The sequence below is a fragment of the Sapajus apella genome, unplaced genomic scaffold (assembly GCF_009761245.1).
Source record: "Sapajus apella isolate SASKATOON/1434 unplaced genomic scaffold, GSC_monkey_1.0 scaffold6, whole genome shotgun sequence".
NCBI classification, from domain to species: domain Eukaryota; kingdom Metazoa; phylum Chordata; class Mammalia; order Primates; family Cebidae; genus Sapajus; species Sapajus apella.
In genome coordinates, this window is record NW_022436946.1 from 40,578,585 (window position 1) to 40,594,262 (window position 15,678).

At 35.9% G+C, this 15,678-nt stretch overlaps 1 protein-coding gene across 7 annotated transcripts in view; it reads right to left on the reverse strand.

Annotated features, from left to right (window-relative positions):
* CEP57L1 (centrosomal protein 57 like 1) overlaps nt 1–15,678 on the reverse strand; it is a 45,456-nt gene that overhangs the window by 11,953 nt on the left and 17,825 nt on the right. For 5 of the 7 annotated variants that reach the window (XM_032275083.1, XM_032275084.1, XM_032275080.1 and 2 more), the window contains exons 2-4: nt 4,525–4,687; nt 3,545–3,724; nt 2,271–2,392 (exon numbers count right to left, since the gene is read on the reverse strand). In XM_032275083.1, coding sequence (XP_032130974.1) covers nt 2,271–2,392; nt 3,545–3,724; nt 4,525–4,684 — 462 coding nt within the window. In that variant the 5' untranslated portion in view covers nt 4,685–4,687. Of the gene's footprint in view, nt 1–2,270; nt 2,395–3,544; nt 3,725–4,524; nt 4,688–15,678 lie in introns of those variants that run through there. The other 2 variants (XM_032275085.1, XM_032275086.1) reach the window with 2 other exon arrangements.

The window sequence follows — 15,678 nt, forward strand, 5'->3', positions numbered from 1 at the left end:
GTTTTCTATAATATTCATTTAGATTAATCCACATATTTACCATCTTCATTGCTCTTTATTCCTTCCTGCATCTCTGACCTTCCACCAAAGGTCATTTTCCTTCGGTCTGATATCCTTTAGTGTTCCCTTTAGAGTAGGCCTACTAATAACAACTTATCTCAGTCTTTGTAGTCTTAAAATGTCTTAATTTCTGAAGGATACTTCCTCCAGGCATAGAATTCTAGACTAGCACTTATTTTCTTTTAACACCTTAACTCTAACAGTCCCTTGTCTTCCGGATTCAGTACTTTCAGTTGAGAAGTCAGCTATCACTTTAATTGTTCTCTCTTTGAATGTAATATGTTTTTTCCTGGATGCTTTTAAGATTTTACTTTTTTTCCTTTTTTTTGAGATGGAGTCTCGTTCTGTCATCCAGGCTGGAGAACAATGGCCAGATCTCAGGTCACTGCAATCTCCGCCTCCCGGGTTCAAGCGATTCTCCTGTCTTAGCCTCCCAAGTAGCTGTGATTACAGGTGCCTGCCACTATGCCCGGCTAATTTTTCTATTTTTAGTGGAGACAAGGTTTCACCATGCTGGCCAGGCTGGTCTTGAACTCCTGACCTCACGTGATCCACCCGCCTTGGCCTCTCAAAGTGCTGGGATTACAGGTGTGAGCCACTGTGCCTGGCTTTACTTCTGTTTTATTTGTTTGAGTTATCTATGTAGAGCCTCCCTTATATTATCCTGCTTTGATTTTTGTCGGGTTTCTTGAATCTATGGTGTAATTTTACTTTTTAATTTTGTAACATTCTTGGCCATTATCTCTTCAAATACTGCTTTTGCCCTATTTTCCCTTTCCTATTTTTTCTAAACTCCAGTTACACATAAGTTGGACCTCATTCTAATATTATGCCTTTTCTCTGTTTTCTGAATTAACTATCTTTCTTTCTCTCTTTATTGATGTGCATGGTTTCTCCTTCCAGTTCGCCAATTTTTCTAATCTGTTGTTAGATCCATTGGGTTCTAAATTTGTTATTATATTTTTCTTCAGTTCTATAATTTTTATTTGGTTCTTTCTCCAATCTGCTTTGCCAGTTTATAGTTTCCAATTCTTCAGTAAACACTGCAGTCTTGTCTTTTAGCTTGATTATAGCAAGCATAATTATTTTAAAGTCAGTGTCTGTTAGAGCCAGTCAGTACCTAGCTGGAGCTAACTTTCGAGTGTCTATACAGTCTGTTATGCATGCTGTTTCTTATTCATTTCATAGTGTTTTATCTCCTTCTGCCTGATTATCTTTGGTTAAAAGTTGCTCATTGTGTTGAAGAAATATTTGTAGAAATAATTTGAGGTCCCTGGGAATATCAGTAATCCAAGATCACTGTAATTCAACTTTAGAAACTAAGGTTTTCTAGGCTACCGTGATAACCTGGAGCAGGACTATAATCTGGGTTGTTTTTCTTGTTCACCCTTATAAAGCACTTGAGTAGAAGAGATTTAGTAGCATCCTATTTGATAGGTTCTGGACTCTAATTTTCTTAGCCACAGATGGATAGCTGTCAAAGGCATTATTTAGCCTCTCAACTGCCTCTTCTGGAACCAGAAATATCCTTAGAAGAAAGAAGCCTGAAATGTCAAGACAAATGGAATTTAAGTCTGCAGAGAGCTTAAATTTTGAATTGATGGTTTTTCATCACCTTGTCGGTTACTCAAATGCCTTTATGATTTTTCTTTGTTTCTTTTTTCTCTCTTTTTAAAGAAATATTCTGTTCAGTATTTGTTTTTCTCTGCAGAAGAGGTGGTTCAAATGACCTAGCTTGTAATTACTGTAAGTGGAAATCTCCCGTATACAGCTTTATATTCTACTTTACTTAAGAGTGTAATACAGCTGGGCATGGTGGCTCATGCCTGTAATGCCAGCACTTTGGGAGGCTGAGGCAGGCGGATCAACTGAGGTCAGGGGTTTGAGACCAGCCTGATCAATATGGAGAAACTCTGTCTCTACTAAAAATACAAAATTAGCCGGGTGTGGTGGCACATGCCTGTAATCCCAGCTACTCAGGAGGCTGAAGCAGTAGCATCGTTTGAAACCAGGAGGTGGAGGTTGTGGTGAGCCGAGATTGCACCATTGCATTCCAGCCTAGGCAACAAGAGTGAAACTCCAAATCAAAAAAAAAAAAAAAAAAAAAAAAAAAAGCAAAGGGTATAATATGACAACTTTCCCATGACATTAAAATATTCTTCAAAAACATACAAAATTATATTATCATTCCTTATAGAAAATATGCTCACCTGTTGTTCTAGGATCATGTTCTTTTCTCGCTCTACATTTAGAACCATTCTCTTTGTATATTCTAGTTGCTTCTCTAGAAGAGTACAACGAGACTGGGCTGAGCTTAACTGTATACTTATGTCTAAGAAAAAGACAAAATAATAATGAGTAAATTACCTGATTATCACATAGATCAACTCTGATTTGATTAACACAAGAAATTATGTGAATTCAATCAAGAGCTAAAAGTTTAGGGCCTCTTTTATCTTTGAGTATTGACTTTTCCAGAGTTATGAAAATACATTTGTAAATAGCTCATTAATTACATAGAACTGGTTTAATATTGCCTCCTCCTAAAAACCCAGAGGGCAAACTTCTGAAAGATGAGGATGTCAGTAACTTGCGAGATGATAAATATCCTGGTTGTTGATGGAAATAACATCATCTGGAAAAACAGGCTGAAAGTTTCTTACCTATCAATTCATTTCTTTTCTTTTGGGAAACTCAAGTATATGCATCTACCACTCTCATTTTCCCCTGTTCTTGACTGCTGGCAGCATAGTTAATTCCATAGCAGAAAACCTATTTCTAATCATTTAACTCTTTACTTTTTTGACCCCTTTCTTCCACTTTTGTCTAATTACCTCAGAAATCATTTTTCCCCATTTCTTCATTCTACGTCTAAGTTGAAATACACACTTGAGCCTTGTTTATGAGGATGAGTGTAGTGTAATAAGGAAAAAGAACTCGTAAGTTTTGAAGTAAAATTATATAAAAGACTTATGTTCTAAATTTCCAAAACTTTTCATAATTTCCACAGAAGCCTCCCCCATTTGCCTATTTCTTCTAATTAACCTTTTTTTCCCTTTCCAGTTAAATAAAATTCTTTTGTATACATTTTTATTGCTTTTATATTCTTTAATTACTAGTGCTGTTTTGTATTTCAAATTCTAAAATTTAGTGTTAACTGCAAATATAAAGTATTTCAGTTATGGGTTAAATTGGATCTTATTGGTTATTCTGAAAATATTCTAATTTTTAAACACAACTTGTCTGAAATCCTAATTTTTCCTTTAATTTCTAGAAATTATGAATTATGATAACAGATATGATAGAGGTAAGTTCAAACTATATCTTTTTCCCACAAATATCAAAAGGTCTGAAAACATGGTCACAAGGTTTGAATATATATAAGAACAAAGATATCTGAGTACATTTGCTTAGACTAGGCTTATTATTTTTGAACTGTAAACTTCAGTAACCCCTGGTTTCTGAGAACTACTGCATTTCTTACCTTTTTTCTGCTTTATCAGCTCCTGGTGTGCCAGATTTCTCTCATTTGTTTCATTCTCCAAGGCCTTCTTATACTGTGCTGCTTCTTTGGAAAGAATGTTCAGGTTATCTTCAGCCTGTGTTCTCTCCAGCTCTAAACGATGAATTTTTTCCTGAAGAGTTTTTAAGGCTAAGATAAGAGCTGTTGAAAAAAATTTTGTTGATGGTTTAAGTGGAAGTTTCTGAACACTTACAATCACAGTAACTTAAGAAAAATAAGCAGTATATTTTTGTTAGTGAGCCAGAAAAATGTACAAGTAATAATGCATATTCTTCAAAAAATGAAAAATAATAACACTCTAAAGAGGGGCATATTTTTCTAATATATCTTGTAAAAACAATATATCTATGATTGTATTTAGTGATTTCTAAGATTGAGAAAGTTAATAACCACAATTTTAATAAAATATTTTCAAATGAAAGGGCTTAAAACAATGTACAGTCTGGAGAGCATAAGAGACTGAATATGGACAAGGAATATTAAAATACAATTTCTACTATTTAACAAGGCAATTTAGGTTTAAAGTTAAAGGTTTTTTTTCTAAGTTCTTGATGGATTCCATTTTAGTAAAACCATACATATTTATTGTTTCTTTGTCCCTGATGCAGTATTAAGAACATAGGTTCTTTCACTGGAAAAAATGATAACCTAATGGTTTACCTGATGTCAGACCTGAAAGATAATAGTACATTGTACTACTGTGATTTTTATTCAACTATATTAGTATCTGCATGATTCAGTTAAGTTTAAAGTTTTAACTGTCATATAATTTATGTCAAATTAGATGTTTGCTAGAGATTATCATTTGATTTTTATAGATGAGATAAATTATATTTATTCATCTTTATATGGTATCTGTGTTCCACATAAATATGAAAAGTTTTTCATAGCATGCTTTTACCATTCTTCTAATTTTATATAAAATTTTACATCAGTATTACCTGGGCTATTTGGGCTATGAAGTATCTTAGAAGAGGTAACTTCTAAGTTTGCAGGATGGCAATTCTGAGATGATTCATTCTGGGTGAATGATGGAACAAATACTCTTTCTGGAGGTTTATGATAGCTTCCTACTATACTATGCATTAATTCAGAATCCATTATCTGTAGAGAACAAAGGAATTATATAGTATAGTATCATTCTTTCCTATTTTAAGGGTGAAAGCATTGTACAAAAATTCAGGTGAAACTTTAACAACATAATCATATACTATGGAGCTGTACCTTTATGAACTTAATAAGAAATTCAACTCTAATAAGCTTGGCAATAAAAAAAATATGATTTCTTGTGTAAGTAATATAGATAATTCTGCTTGATTTTCAATAATCATATGCCCTGGAATGAGCATGACATGAGTGATGTGAATTTACTGGATTCTCAAGTTACTCATAAATCCCATATCCCGATCATAGTCTGAGCACTTCTCCACAAGCAGTGTGACTCTAGGACTTGAAGAGAAAGTATGTATTCTAAAAGACAAGAGAGCTTTTAAACACAAACCAAAAATATAAACTGATTCTCTAATACTGATTGTTGAATTCTAATGTATGGCTTCCTAAGGGATTTTCAAGAGTAATTTTGGATACGTGAAATATTGGAATCTAACCCTTGAATAAGACACATCTCTGCTTAATGCATTAGCATTTTAATAATCTAGATTAGAAAGTTTCCAAATTTAAAGAATCTAGAATAGTTTTGTTAGTCTGGTTCTTTTGTTGTTGTTATTGTTTTGGTAAAAGAGCCCTTTTAACCACTTTAGCAGTTAAGTTTTGGTCTAAATTTTCCAAATCATTTTATTTTCCTTTCTGCAATTTAAATATTTTAGAAATGTATTCTATTCTTTAATAGATTCTAGTCAATGTTAATTAAACTAATTCATAATCATATAAGGTGATAACTGTTCACACAAAAAAATAACTCACTGGCAGGATTTTAAGCTAGAAAGCTTGTTTCAAAATACAAATTCAAGAATTACCCTATAGCATTAGCCTATTTTGATTTGAGATTTGTACATTTTCCATTTCAATACCTCCCCAGTTCACAAGGCAAAGGCAGTCACTTCCCATGATTGTATTTTCTGAAAGGGCAGAAGACACAGTTCACTTCCTAGAATTTTCAACTTTAGCCATTGCCATGACTGGCTATCTCCTAGAACATTCTGATTGTTCTAAATTAGAGGCTATAAAGCCTAAAGTTTACTAAGATACTCAATACTTTCTGTTCTTGTAAGGCAACATATTTTGCTATTGTTATTAGTACCAGCTATCTCAGACACTGCCTGCTCCCCCTGGGATATCGCATCTATTTAAGTTGCTGTTCCTTAAAAAAACAAAAGATCAACATTAGTCACAGCTGGCTCACTATAAAGTAGAGGTAAGGCCCCAGCGTACTAAGTTCTGCATATGGTTGTACATCTTCAGAGAGAGGTAAGTGGTTAAAGCTATCCCAAGAACACTGGAGCTACTATCTTACTCAGTTTTCAGCTCCGGGTGGGTTTCTCCAATAATAGAAAGAATGAAATTTTGCTATTAGTCACTACATACTGAAGTCCCTGGGAGGTCTCTGCTTCCTCTGACCCAAATATAATATTATTTCACAAACTGGATTTTGTACCAATTAAAAAACTAGGCCAAATTTGAGGTTTTTAATGTATATCAAATAACGACTACTTAGAAGATTGTCAGTAAGTTAAAAATCAGACTACAGTTTATTCAAATTAATATAGACACATATTAAAGTGGGCACAAGCAGAATGACCCACTGATAGAATAAAAATACGGTGAAGAAAAAGAAAGAAAACTGTAAAGAAATGAGAGGGCAAGTTATGCTGTGACACAGAGCTCAGAGATTCTCATTGTAATGGGATCTCAGCTTAACCCTTATAACCTGGGTCCTGTGTTATAAACATAAGCCTACTAGAAGCTTATTTACATAAAGCCTACTACAAGCTTATTTACATAAAGCACTGAAGCATCCTGGGAGAAAAACTCACTCTGAAGGAAGATTAAGTAACTACAAAAGGCTTGATCCAAAATCAAAGCCTTATTTGGCTGAGGAGAGGAGTGATTCTCAGTAGTCTATGGTGGTGGTCATTCTAATTTATCTCTGACCTAGTGCCATAGACTCATATGTGGGTCCTAAAAAGAGAGAGAGTTTAAATAAAAACTGAGAAATGTTTCACCAATATCTCCATAAAATATCAAGGCACTAGCTTCCCTGCTTTGTGTAAGATGTTTATGCCAATGGAGGAGGAGTCAGATTGCTAATACAGTTTTGGCCCCTTTCTGGTGCATTGGTTAGTAGCAGTCAGCATGCGTGCGCGAGAGCAAGAGTAGGAAAGCAAGAGAGCAAGAGAAACAGAGAGGGAGCACAGATGGAAGGGACATATTCATGGGCACATATGGGAAATATTTCTAGAGACAAATTTCTGAAAATACAGAGAAGTACCTAAACCACAATCTCTAGGATTCTGGTGTTTGTGGTATGAGACTTAGCTAGCCACTGGTAACTGAAAAGGCCTCAGGAATTCTTATAAAACATTTTATAGGTGTCTGAAAGTAGGGGCAAAAGGCTATGAAGTGTGAACCTCATTTGTATCAAGCCTGGGAAATTCAGGTTATACCTGGAACCATTCTTTTTTTCTTAAAGTTTTTACTTTATTTCTTCTAAAATCAAACAAAAAAATGGGATACATGTGTAGAACATGCAGGTTTGTTACAAAGGTATATGTGTGCCATAGTGGTTTGCTGCACCCACTGACCCATCCTCTAAGTTCCCTTGCCTCACTCCCTATCCCCCAACAGGTCCTGGTGTGTGTTGTTCACCTGTGTACCATGTATTCTCAATGTTCAACTCCCACTTATGAGTGAAAACATGGTATTTGGTTTTCTGTTTCTGTATTAGTTTGTTGAGGATGATGGCTTCCAGCTTCATCCATGTCCCTACAAGGGACATGACCGCATTCCTTTTTATGGCTGCATAGTATTCCCTGGTGTATATGTACCACAGTTTCTTTATCTAGTCTATTATCGATGAGCATTTGAGTTGGTTTACCTGGAACCATTTTTGACAGCTTGTGAACAACCAGGGAAATTACTGATTGTCTTTATGGTCTATAAAATTAAGATACCCTAATTGGCTGTAACTAAGGACCTGATGCATAAAAAAACTATCCCCCACTCTGCCAAAATAATGCTCTAGACACTTTGCTGCAAAACATTTCAATGTATTATGGAGAAAAACACTTATTCTATAATACTACTAGAGAGACAGCATTAGGGGCTAGTCAGAGATACTATAGAACATTTTTGGAATAAAGGAATCTCTGTTTGCTATTACTGCTAATTCTTCCAAGTTTGGATTTTCCTTAGAGAAACTGAGGAAAGATCAACAACTCAGTTTCTTTTCTTTTTTTTTTTTTTTTAACTCAGTTTCTTTTATCTGTTTTTTTCTTTATGTATGCATCTACACTAACCTTAATGCCAAATACAGTAAAGGCTGGGCTAACTCTTATTTTTTAATGTATAGTACTTTAAGAAGTAATTTATTTCCATAGTACTTTAAGGTGTATAGTACTCTATAGTGCTTTTTTCCTACAGTACTTACAACTGAGTAAGCTAATCTGTGGTGGAGGAACTTACGTTGTAAATATCCTATAATAATTACATAATGTGTTATTTATAATGTACAATAACCAAAATGTTAAGATGTGACAATAAAAATTAACTGGTCAATGGAAAGTAGTAAATATATGAATGTAACATAAATACTTCAGTGGGATTCAACTATTCATTTGTTGATCATCCAATAAATGATGTTTAAAAAATTGGGTAAAAAATCCAGTTACGCCTTTTATCTCACTCCATGCAATACAAATGTCAGATAACTACAGAGTCAAATAAAAAAAAAACTCAAAAAATTATTTTAAGAAATCAGTGAACAATTAACCTTAGAGTAGGTAAGATGTTCTATGTTTAAAAGTAACAGAAAAATAAAGGAAAAGATATAAAAGCTCTGTTAATACAACATATAAGGCTGGGCACAGTAGCTCACACCTGTAATCCTAGCATCCTGGGAGGCCAAGGCGGGCGGATCACAAGGTCAAGAGTTTGAGACCAGCCTGGCCAGCATGGTGAAACTCCGCCTCTACTAAAAATAAAAAAATTAGCTGGACACGTTGGCACACACTTGTAGTCCCAGCTACTTGGGAGGCTGAGGCAGGAAAATTGCTTGAACCCAGGAGACGGAGATTGTAGTAAGCCAAGATTGTGCCACTGCACTCCAGCCTGGGCAACAGAGTGAGACTCTGGCTATAATAATAATAATAATACAACATATAAAAATTGTAAACAAAATTGAATGGCAAAAGACAAACAGAAATAAGTAAGTGCGATGAAGAACAAAGGGTTAATGTTAATATGGAAAGAGCTTTTGTAAGTCAAAAGAAAAATACTAACACCATAATAGGAAAATGACAAATAATTATAAACCATCAATTCACAGAATAATGTGGCCAGTAAACAATAAATTTGGCTGGGAGCAGTGGCTCATGCCTGTAATCCCAGCACTTTGGGAGGCTGAAGTGGGTGGATCACTTGAGGTCAGGATTTTGAGACCAGCCTGGCCAACATGGTAAAACCCCATCTCTCCTAAAAAATACAAAAATTAGCCTAGCATAGTGGCAAGTGCTTATAATCCCAGCTACTCAGGAGGGTAAGGCATGAGAATCACTTGAACCCAGAGGTGAAGCTTGCAGTGAGCCAAGATTGTACCACTGCACTCCAGACTGGGTGACAGAGTGAGACTCAAACTCAATAAATAAATAAATCTTAGTAATAATCAATGAAAAGCAGTTATATCCAGATTCAAAAGTAAAGCCCTTTGCAGCTGGACCTCAATTCAAATCTTGGATCTGTCACTTAATATCTTTTTGACTTTCAGAAAAGCTTTTTTCAGAAAATATTAAATGAGAATTTCTAGGCTGGGCACAGTGGCTCACACCTGTAATCCCAGCACTTTGGGAGGCTGAGGCAGGCAAATCATTTGAGGTCAGGAGTTCGAGACCAGCCTGGCCAACATGGTGATACCCCACCTCTACTAAACATGCAAAAATTAGTCAGGCGGGCTGGATGTGGTGGCTCACATCTGTAATCCCAAGCACTTTGGGAGGCCGAGGTGGGTGGATCACTTGAGGTCACAAGTTCGAGACAAGCCTGGTCAACATGGTGAAACCCCTTCTCTACTAAAAATACAAAAAAATTAGCTGAGTGTGGTGGCAGGTGCCTGCAGTCCCAGCTACTTGGGAGGTTTGAGAAACTGAGGCAGGAGAATCACTTCAACCCAGGAGGCAGAGGTTGCAGTGAGCGGTGATCACACCACTGCACTCTAGCCTGGGAGACAGAGCGAGACTCCATCCCAAAAAAATAAATAAATAAAATCGTAATCGCATGAGGCGAAGGTTGCAGTGAGCCGAGATTGTGCTGCTGCATTCTAGCCTAGGCAATAGAGTGAGACTCTGTCTCAAAAAAAAATTAAATAAATGGAAAATTCCAGAAATGGTCCATAAGTTTTAAATTGTGTGTCATTTTGAGTACCACAATTATGAAATCTCATACTGTCCAGCTCCATCCTGCCGAGGATGTGAATTATCTCTTTGTCCAGCATTTTCACATTGTAGACGCTACCTGCCTGTTAGGAGGTTAGTGGTCACCTTGGTTATCAGATCAACTGTCATAGTATCATACTGCTTGCATTCAAGTAACCCTTATTCAACTTAGCACTGGCACCAAAGCATGAAAGTAGTGATGCTGGCAATTTAGATATGCCAGAGAGAAGCCATAAAGTGTTTTCTTTAAGTGAAAAAGTGAAAGTTCATGACTTCACAGGAAAAGAAAAAAATAATCACATGCTGAGGTTGCTAAGATCTACAATAAGAATGAATCTGATATTCATGAAACTGTGAAGAAGGAAAAAAAATTTTCATAGTATATATAGCATTTGGTACTATCTGTGATTTCAGGTAAATGAGGGTCTTAGAACACACACCCATGGACAAGGGGGGACTATTGTATGTACTTTCTGTAGGCAAATATGTACTTCATAAAAGGTAGCCATACTTATCTTAAAAGAAAGCAAAGCAATACAATTTTTAACATTTCAAACAAGGGTTCAAGCGATTCTCGCGATTCTCCTGCCTAAGCCTCTGAGTAGCTGGGATTACAGGTGCCCACCATCATGCCTGGCTAATTTTTTGTATTTTTGTAGAGACAGAGTTTCACTGTGTTGGCCAGGCTGGTCTCAAACTTGTGACCTCAGCTGATCCACCCACCTCAGCCTCCCAAAGTGCTGGGATTATACGCATGAGCCACTGTGCCCGGCCTCTAATCAGTTTCCTAGGGCTCCACTCTTACATCTAAGTTATCTAACCAAGGTTTACCAGACATTAGGAAAGACGGAGACCAAAGCAAACAAACAATAAGAGGTTTAGGAGGACCACGAAAACTGGAAATATACCTTTAGTGAAGATAGAATGTATAACCATTGAGGACGATGATAGTTAGGTGAATTTGTCTGGAGTACAGTGAATAATGGCTGGCAGTAAAAAATAGGCAAAAATGTTTAAGAGCCATGCCACAGAGGATTTTATACATCACTTGAAGGAGTTTGTAATTTATTTGATTAGGCCATAGGGAAGTAATTAAGGACATAAAAGGGAATAACATGACCAGGTTTGCATTTTGACAAGTTCATTCAGATAGGGTGAACTGACAAAAGGAGGAAGAAATTATACGCAGATGGACAAATTAAGAGATTTACCAAAGTAATTCAAACAAGGAAAATATAGGTCTAAGATAGGATTGGAGTAGATGAGATAAATATGAAATGCTTAGAAGAGATAATCAAAAGGACTTAGGAATCTGCTACAAATGTGAAATAGGAGAGAGGAAAGACTCAGAAATACTCCTCACATTTTTGGTTGGGCAAACACATAGTGGTGAACTAATGGAAATATGGGATAATATAAAAGGAGCTACAATATTAGGGAAATAATGAATTTTGTTTTAGACGTGTTGAATGTGAGGTGCTTACAGACACAGAACTGCCCAGCAAGCATACTGAAATATGAATCTAGAGGTTAGGTGAGCAATCAGGCTGAATCTGGAGATACAGATTTGGTTATCAATTAGATCACTCAAGGACAGTATAAAGAACAGCAATTTTCAGTGTGTGCATGTGTGCATGACAAAAGAGGTAGCTGAGGCTTATTGCCTTTGTCCATTAGGTAACTATTGTGGGTCCTCCTCAGATCTGTTGAGACAAAATTTTAAAAAGTTAAGAATCACAGATTTGGGTGACAAATGAAAAAAAAATTTCTCAAAGGAGATTATAAAAAAGGAATGATAAGAGAAGTGGGGAAAAAGCAGGAGGAAGAACAAAGGAGTAAAAGTGAGAACAAGTATTTACTATTTATGTCCAATATGCTATGCCTCCCTGAAATATAAAGAACATAGGACATGGCTTCTGCTACCTGACTGAGTTTGTAATTACACTGTTGTAAAAAGACTGACACAAGGCAATGAGATGGAGAAAAAAGAAAAGGGAAGGGGGCGAGTCAACAGCATATCAAGTAAAATTGGTTTGCTTATTTCATAATTACTAACAAGTTTTTACTGAGCAGACTCCAAACTCATTAAATAGTCTGAATATAAGAAATACATTATTACATGATTAAAACAACCAGTTTTTTATTTGTCTGTTTGTTTGTTTTGAGACAGAGTCTCACTCTGTCACCAGGCTGGAGTGCCATGGCATGATCTTGGCTCACTGCAACCTCTGCCTCCTGGGTTCAAGCAATTCTCCTGCCTCAGCCTCCCGAGTAGCTGAGACTATAGGTATGTGTCACCACACCCAGATAATTTTTATATTTTTAGTAGAGACAGGGTTTCACTATGTTGGCCAGGATGGTCTCGATCTCTTGACCTTGTGATCCTCCCACCTCGGCCTCCCAAAGTGCTGGGATTACAGGCATGAGCCACCACGCCCAGGTGAACAGCCAGTTTTTTAAAGAGTACAAAGTAATGCCAATCTTTACAAATATTTTATAAATTATAATATAGCATCTAATTGTTCATGTGCACAGTTAATTCAACTCAGTACATTCAATGAGTTATCTAATTATCAAACAAATTCATCAAGTGCTGAATTTAAAATAACCAGGCTTACAAAGATTCTATCTAAAAGATTTCTCCTTATTGAATGTGTATCCACTGAGTTTAGAACATATAATGTCTAAGGTCACTTAAATGATTAGACTCCCCATCATCTTTACCAAGATTTAGTTTATCTTGACTATTCAGTTCATAAGAAAATGCTCCTGATTTAATATAAAGTAAATGAGGAAAAATATAAAACTGTATAATAATAGCCTATTATTAATTTTTATTAATTAATAATTTTTTAAAAGGACAAAAATAGGTACAAATAATAGATTAAAATATTAAAATGCTAATAGATGGACAACAGATTTTCATGTTATTTCTACCTTCTAAAACATTCTCCACAATGAATCATATTACTTTTATAATGAGAAAAAAAACTAATAAAATATTTTCTCCTCAACTAGATTTCTAAAGAGGTAGAAAGTAGCTGGAGATTTAGAGTATCAATTATTTATATGAATATTTGTTGGAAGCACTTACATATTTTCATTTGTAAGGGTCTCATGTCTCTTACCTCAACATAAACTCAGAAAGAAAATTATGTTTATTTTTTTCTCTAAGTCATGACAATCCAAATTCCTATGCTCTGCAAAGAGGCATTGTATCTTCAGGGCCTAATCCAAAAAATATTTGTAAAAATGAATTCTCTGAAACTAATTTGTTAGGTCAACAACGTTTTCCTACCTCCCTATGCTAATGTTTGTTATGGTTGAACCCAGCAAATCAGTAAATACTGTCCCAATTGAAAAAAAAAAAAACACATATTGTGCCTTGACATGTACTTTTACGTGCAGGTTTTAATTTAATGTCATTTAAGTAAATCAAAATTCTTAGGATTTAAAAATATTACTGGTAATATTTCTTCAAAAAGTTCTAAATTTAAAAAATAAGTGATTTTGAAAGGGTTTCAACATTTTTATGTTTAATGTGTTTACAAGGACAAATGTATACTATACTTATTTTCATTGATCTTTAACCATTTCTATCCACCCGTCTATCAATCAGTCGATCAAGACAGGTTCTCATTATGTTGCCTAGACTAGCCTCAAACTCCTGGGCTCATGCAATCCTCCCACCTCAGCCTCCCGAGTAGCAACTGTGTGCCACCATACCCCTTTCTCTTTAGAATGGTTGATGGTAAACTTAGTAAATACAGACAGAGTTCAGAAACTCAGTAAAAGCAAAAATGTTACATTTAAAAGTTAATGGAACTCAGATTAGTTGCTACAAACCCACTTTCTAGGCCTTTAGATATTTTTTTTCACAGGTTGAACAGACTTAATAGTCAGAATTAATTATGGGACTTTACTGATTAGTCAGGCTGCCCAAGGGAAAATGAGCTATTGGACAATGATAAATAACTAAGGCTTGCCTAGTTCAGCACCAAAATTTATTTGGACTAGTTTTAAAGGAAATATTTCTAACATGTTTAAACTGCTTTCCTTCTTTTTAGGCAGAGTATATTATTCAACATAACTTAACCTTTAGGATGACTTAAGGATAGCATCACAGTATTTTAACTATGCACAATGATACTTAGGAACCCAGAGTGATGCTTGTATTGTTTATCCACTCACTGGAAAGTTTCAGATCATCCTAGACTCTGTTTTCTGTCTTTTTACCTCTTGCTACCTCTTCCCTTGCTGTCTACCTACTTGTTTCTAGCAGAACACTCATTTCAAATTGGTTTCCCAACCTACAGCAAAGAAGAAACAACAAAGCAATCAAGTTTCATTCATTAAACATTCAGAGATGAAAAATACAATCCCAGGCAGTCCCTGAAACATTCACAACTTAATTATGCTACACAGGGTGCTATGGGAATCCAAAGGAGAAGCCTCTGACCCAGAGTCTGGGGATTTCAATGATGACTTCCTGGAGGAGCTAGTTCTTAAACTAAGACATGAATAATGAATAAATAGCATTTCATAAGCAAAAGAACGTGAGACAATTGGCAGAAGAAAAAATCAAGTGCACAGACAGAAGAAATAGCATGGCAATAATAAAAATGATATCTCACATTTATTAAAAACTTCTGTGAATTAACTTACTAAATCCAAATACCAATGCTATGAGGCACAATTATTCCTATTTTACAGATGAGGAAACCATGGCACAGAAAAAACTGTTTCATCCAAGGTCTACACCTAGTTAAGTGGCAAGGTCAGATTTGCAGTCTGGATCTAAAGCTAACACTCTAAATCACCACACTCTATTGCTTATCTGTGCAAAATTATGAAAGCAAGAGAAAATCCAGTGTTTTGAGCAATCTGCTATGAATAATTTACTAAGGCTGGAAGGTTGTATAGTGCCTGAATACTGTGGAAGATGAAGCAGAAACCAGATCTGAGGAGCCTTGTATGCCAGGTAAAGGTGTTTAGGTTCTATCCTGTAGGGAGTAAAAGCCATACAGCAGAGGATTAGCAAGATCACGCTGACTTTGATCAAGACTTTTATGAGATAAGAATGGAGAGAAACAACCAAAGGTTCAAAGAACAGGTAGGAAGCTATTCCAGAGCTCTATGTGAGAGATGATAAAGACCCGAACTAAAGCAATAGAAGTGGTTCTTTTTTTTTTTTTCATTCGGAGATGGAGTCTCACTCTCTTGCCCAGGCTGGCAGGCTGGAGTGCAATAGCAAGATCTCAGCTCACTGCAACCTCTACTTTCCGGGTTTGAGCCATTCTCCTGTCTCAGCCTCCTGAGTAGCTGGGATTACAGGCGTGTGCCACCACGCCTGGGTAATTTTTGCATTTTTTTTTAGTAGAGACAGGGTTTCACCATGTTGGCCAGGCTGGTCTTGAACTCCTGAACTCAGGTGATGCACCCGCCTTGGTCTCCCAAAATGCTAGGATTACAGGTGTGAGCCACCACTCC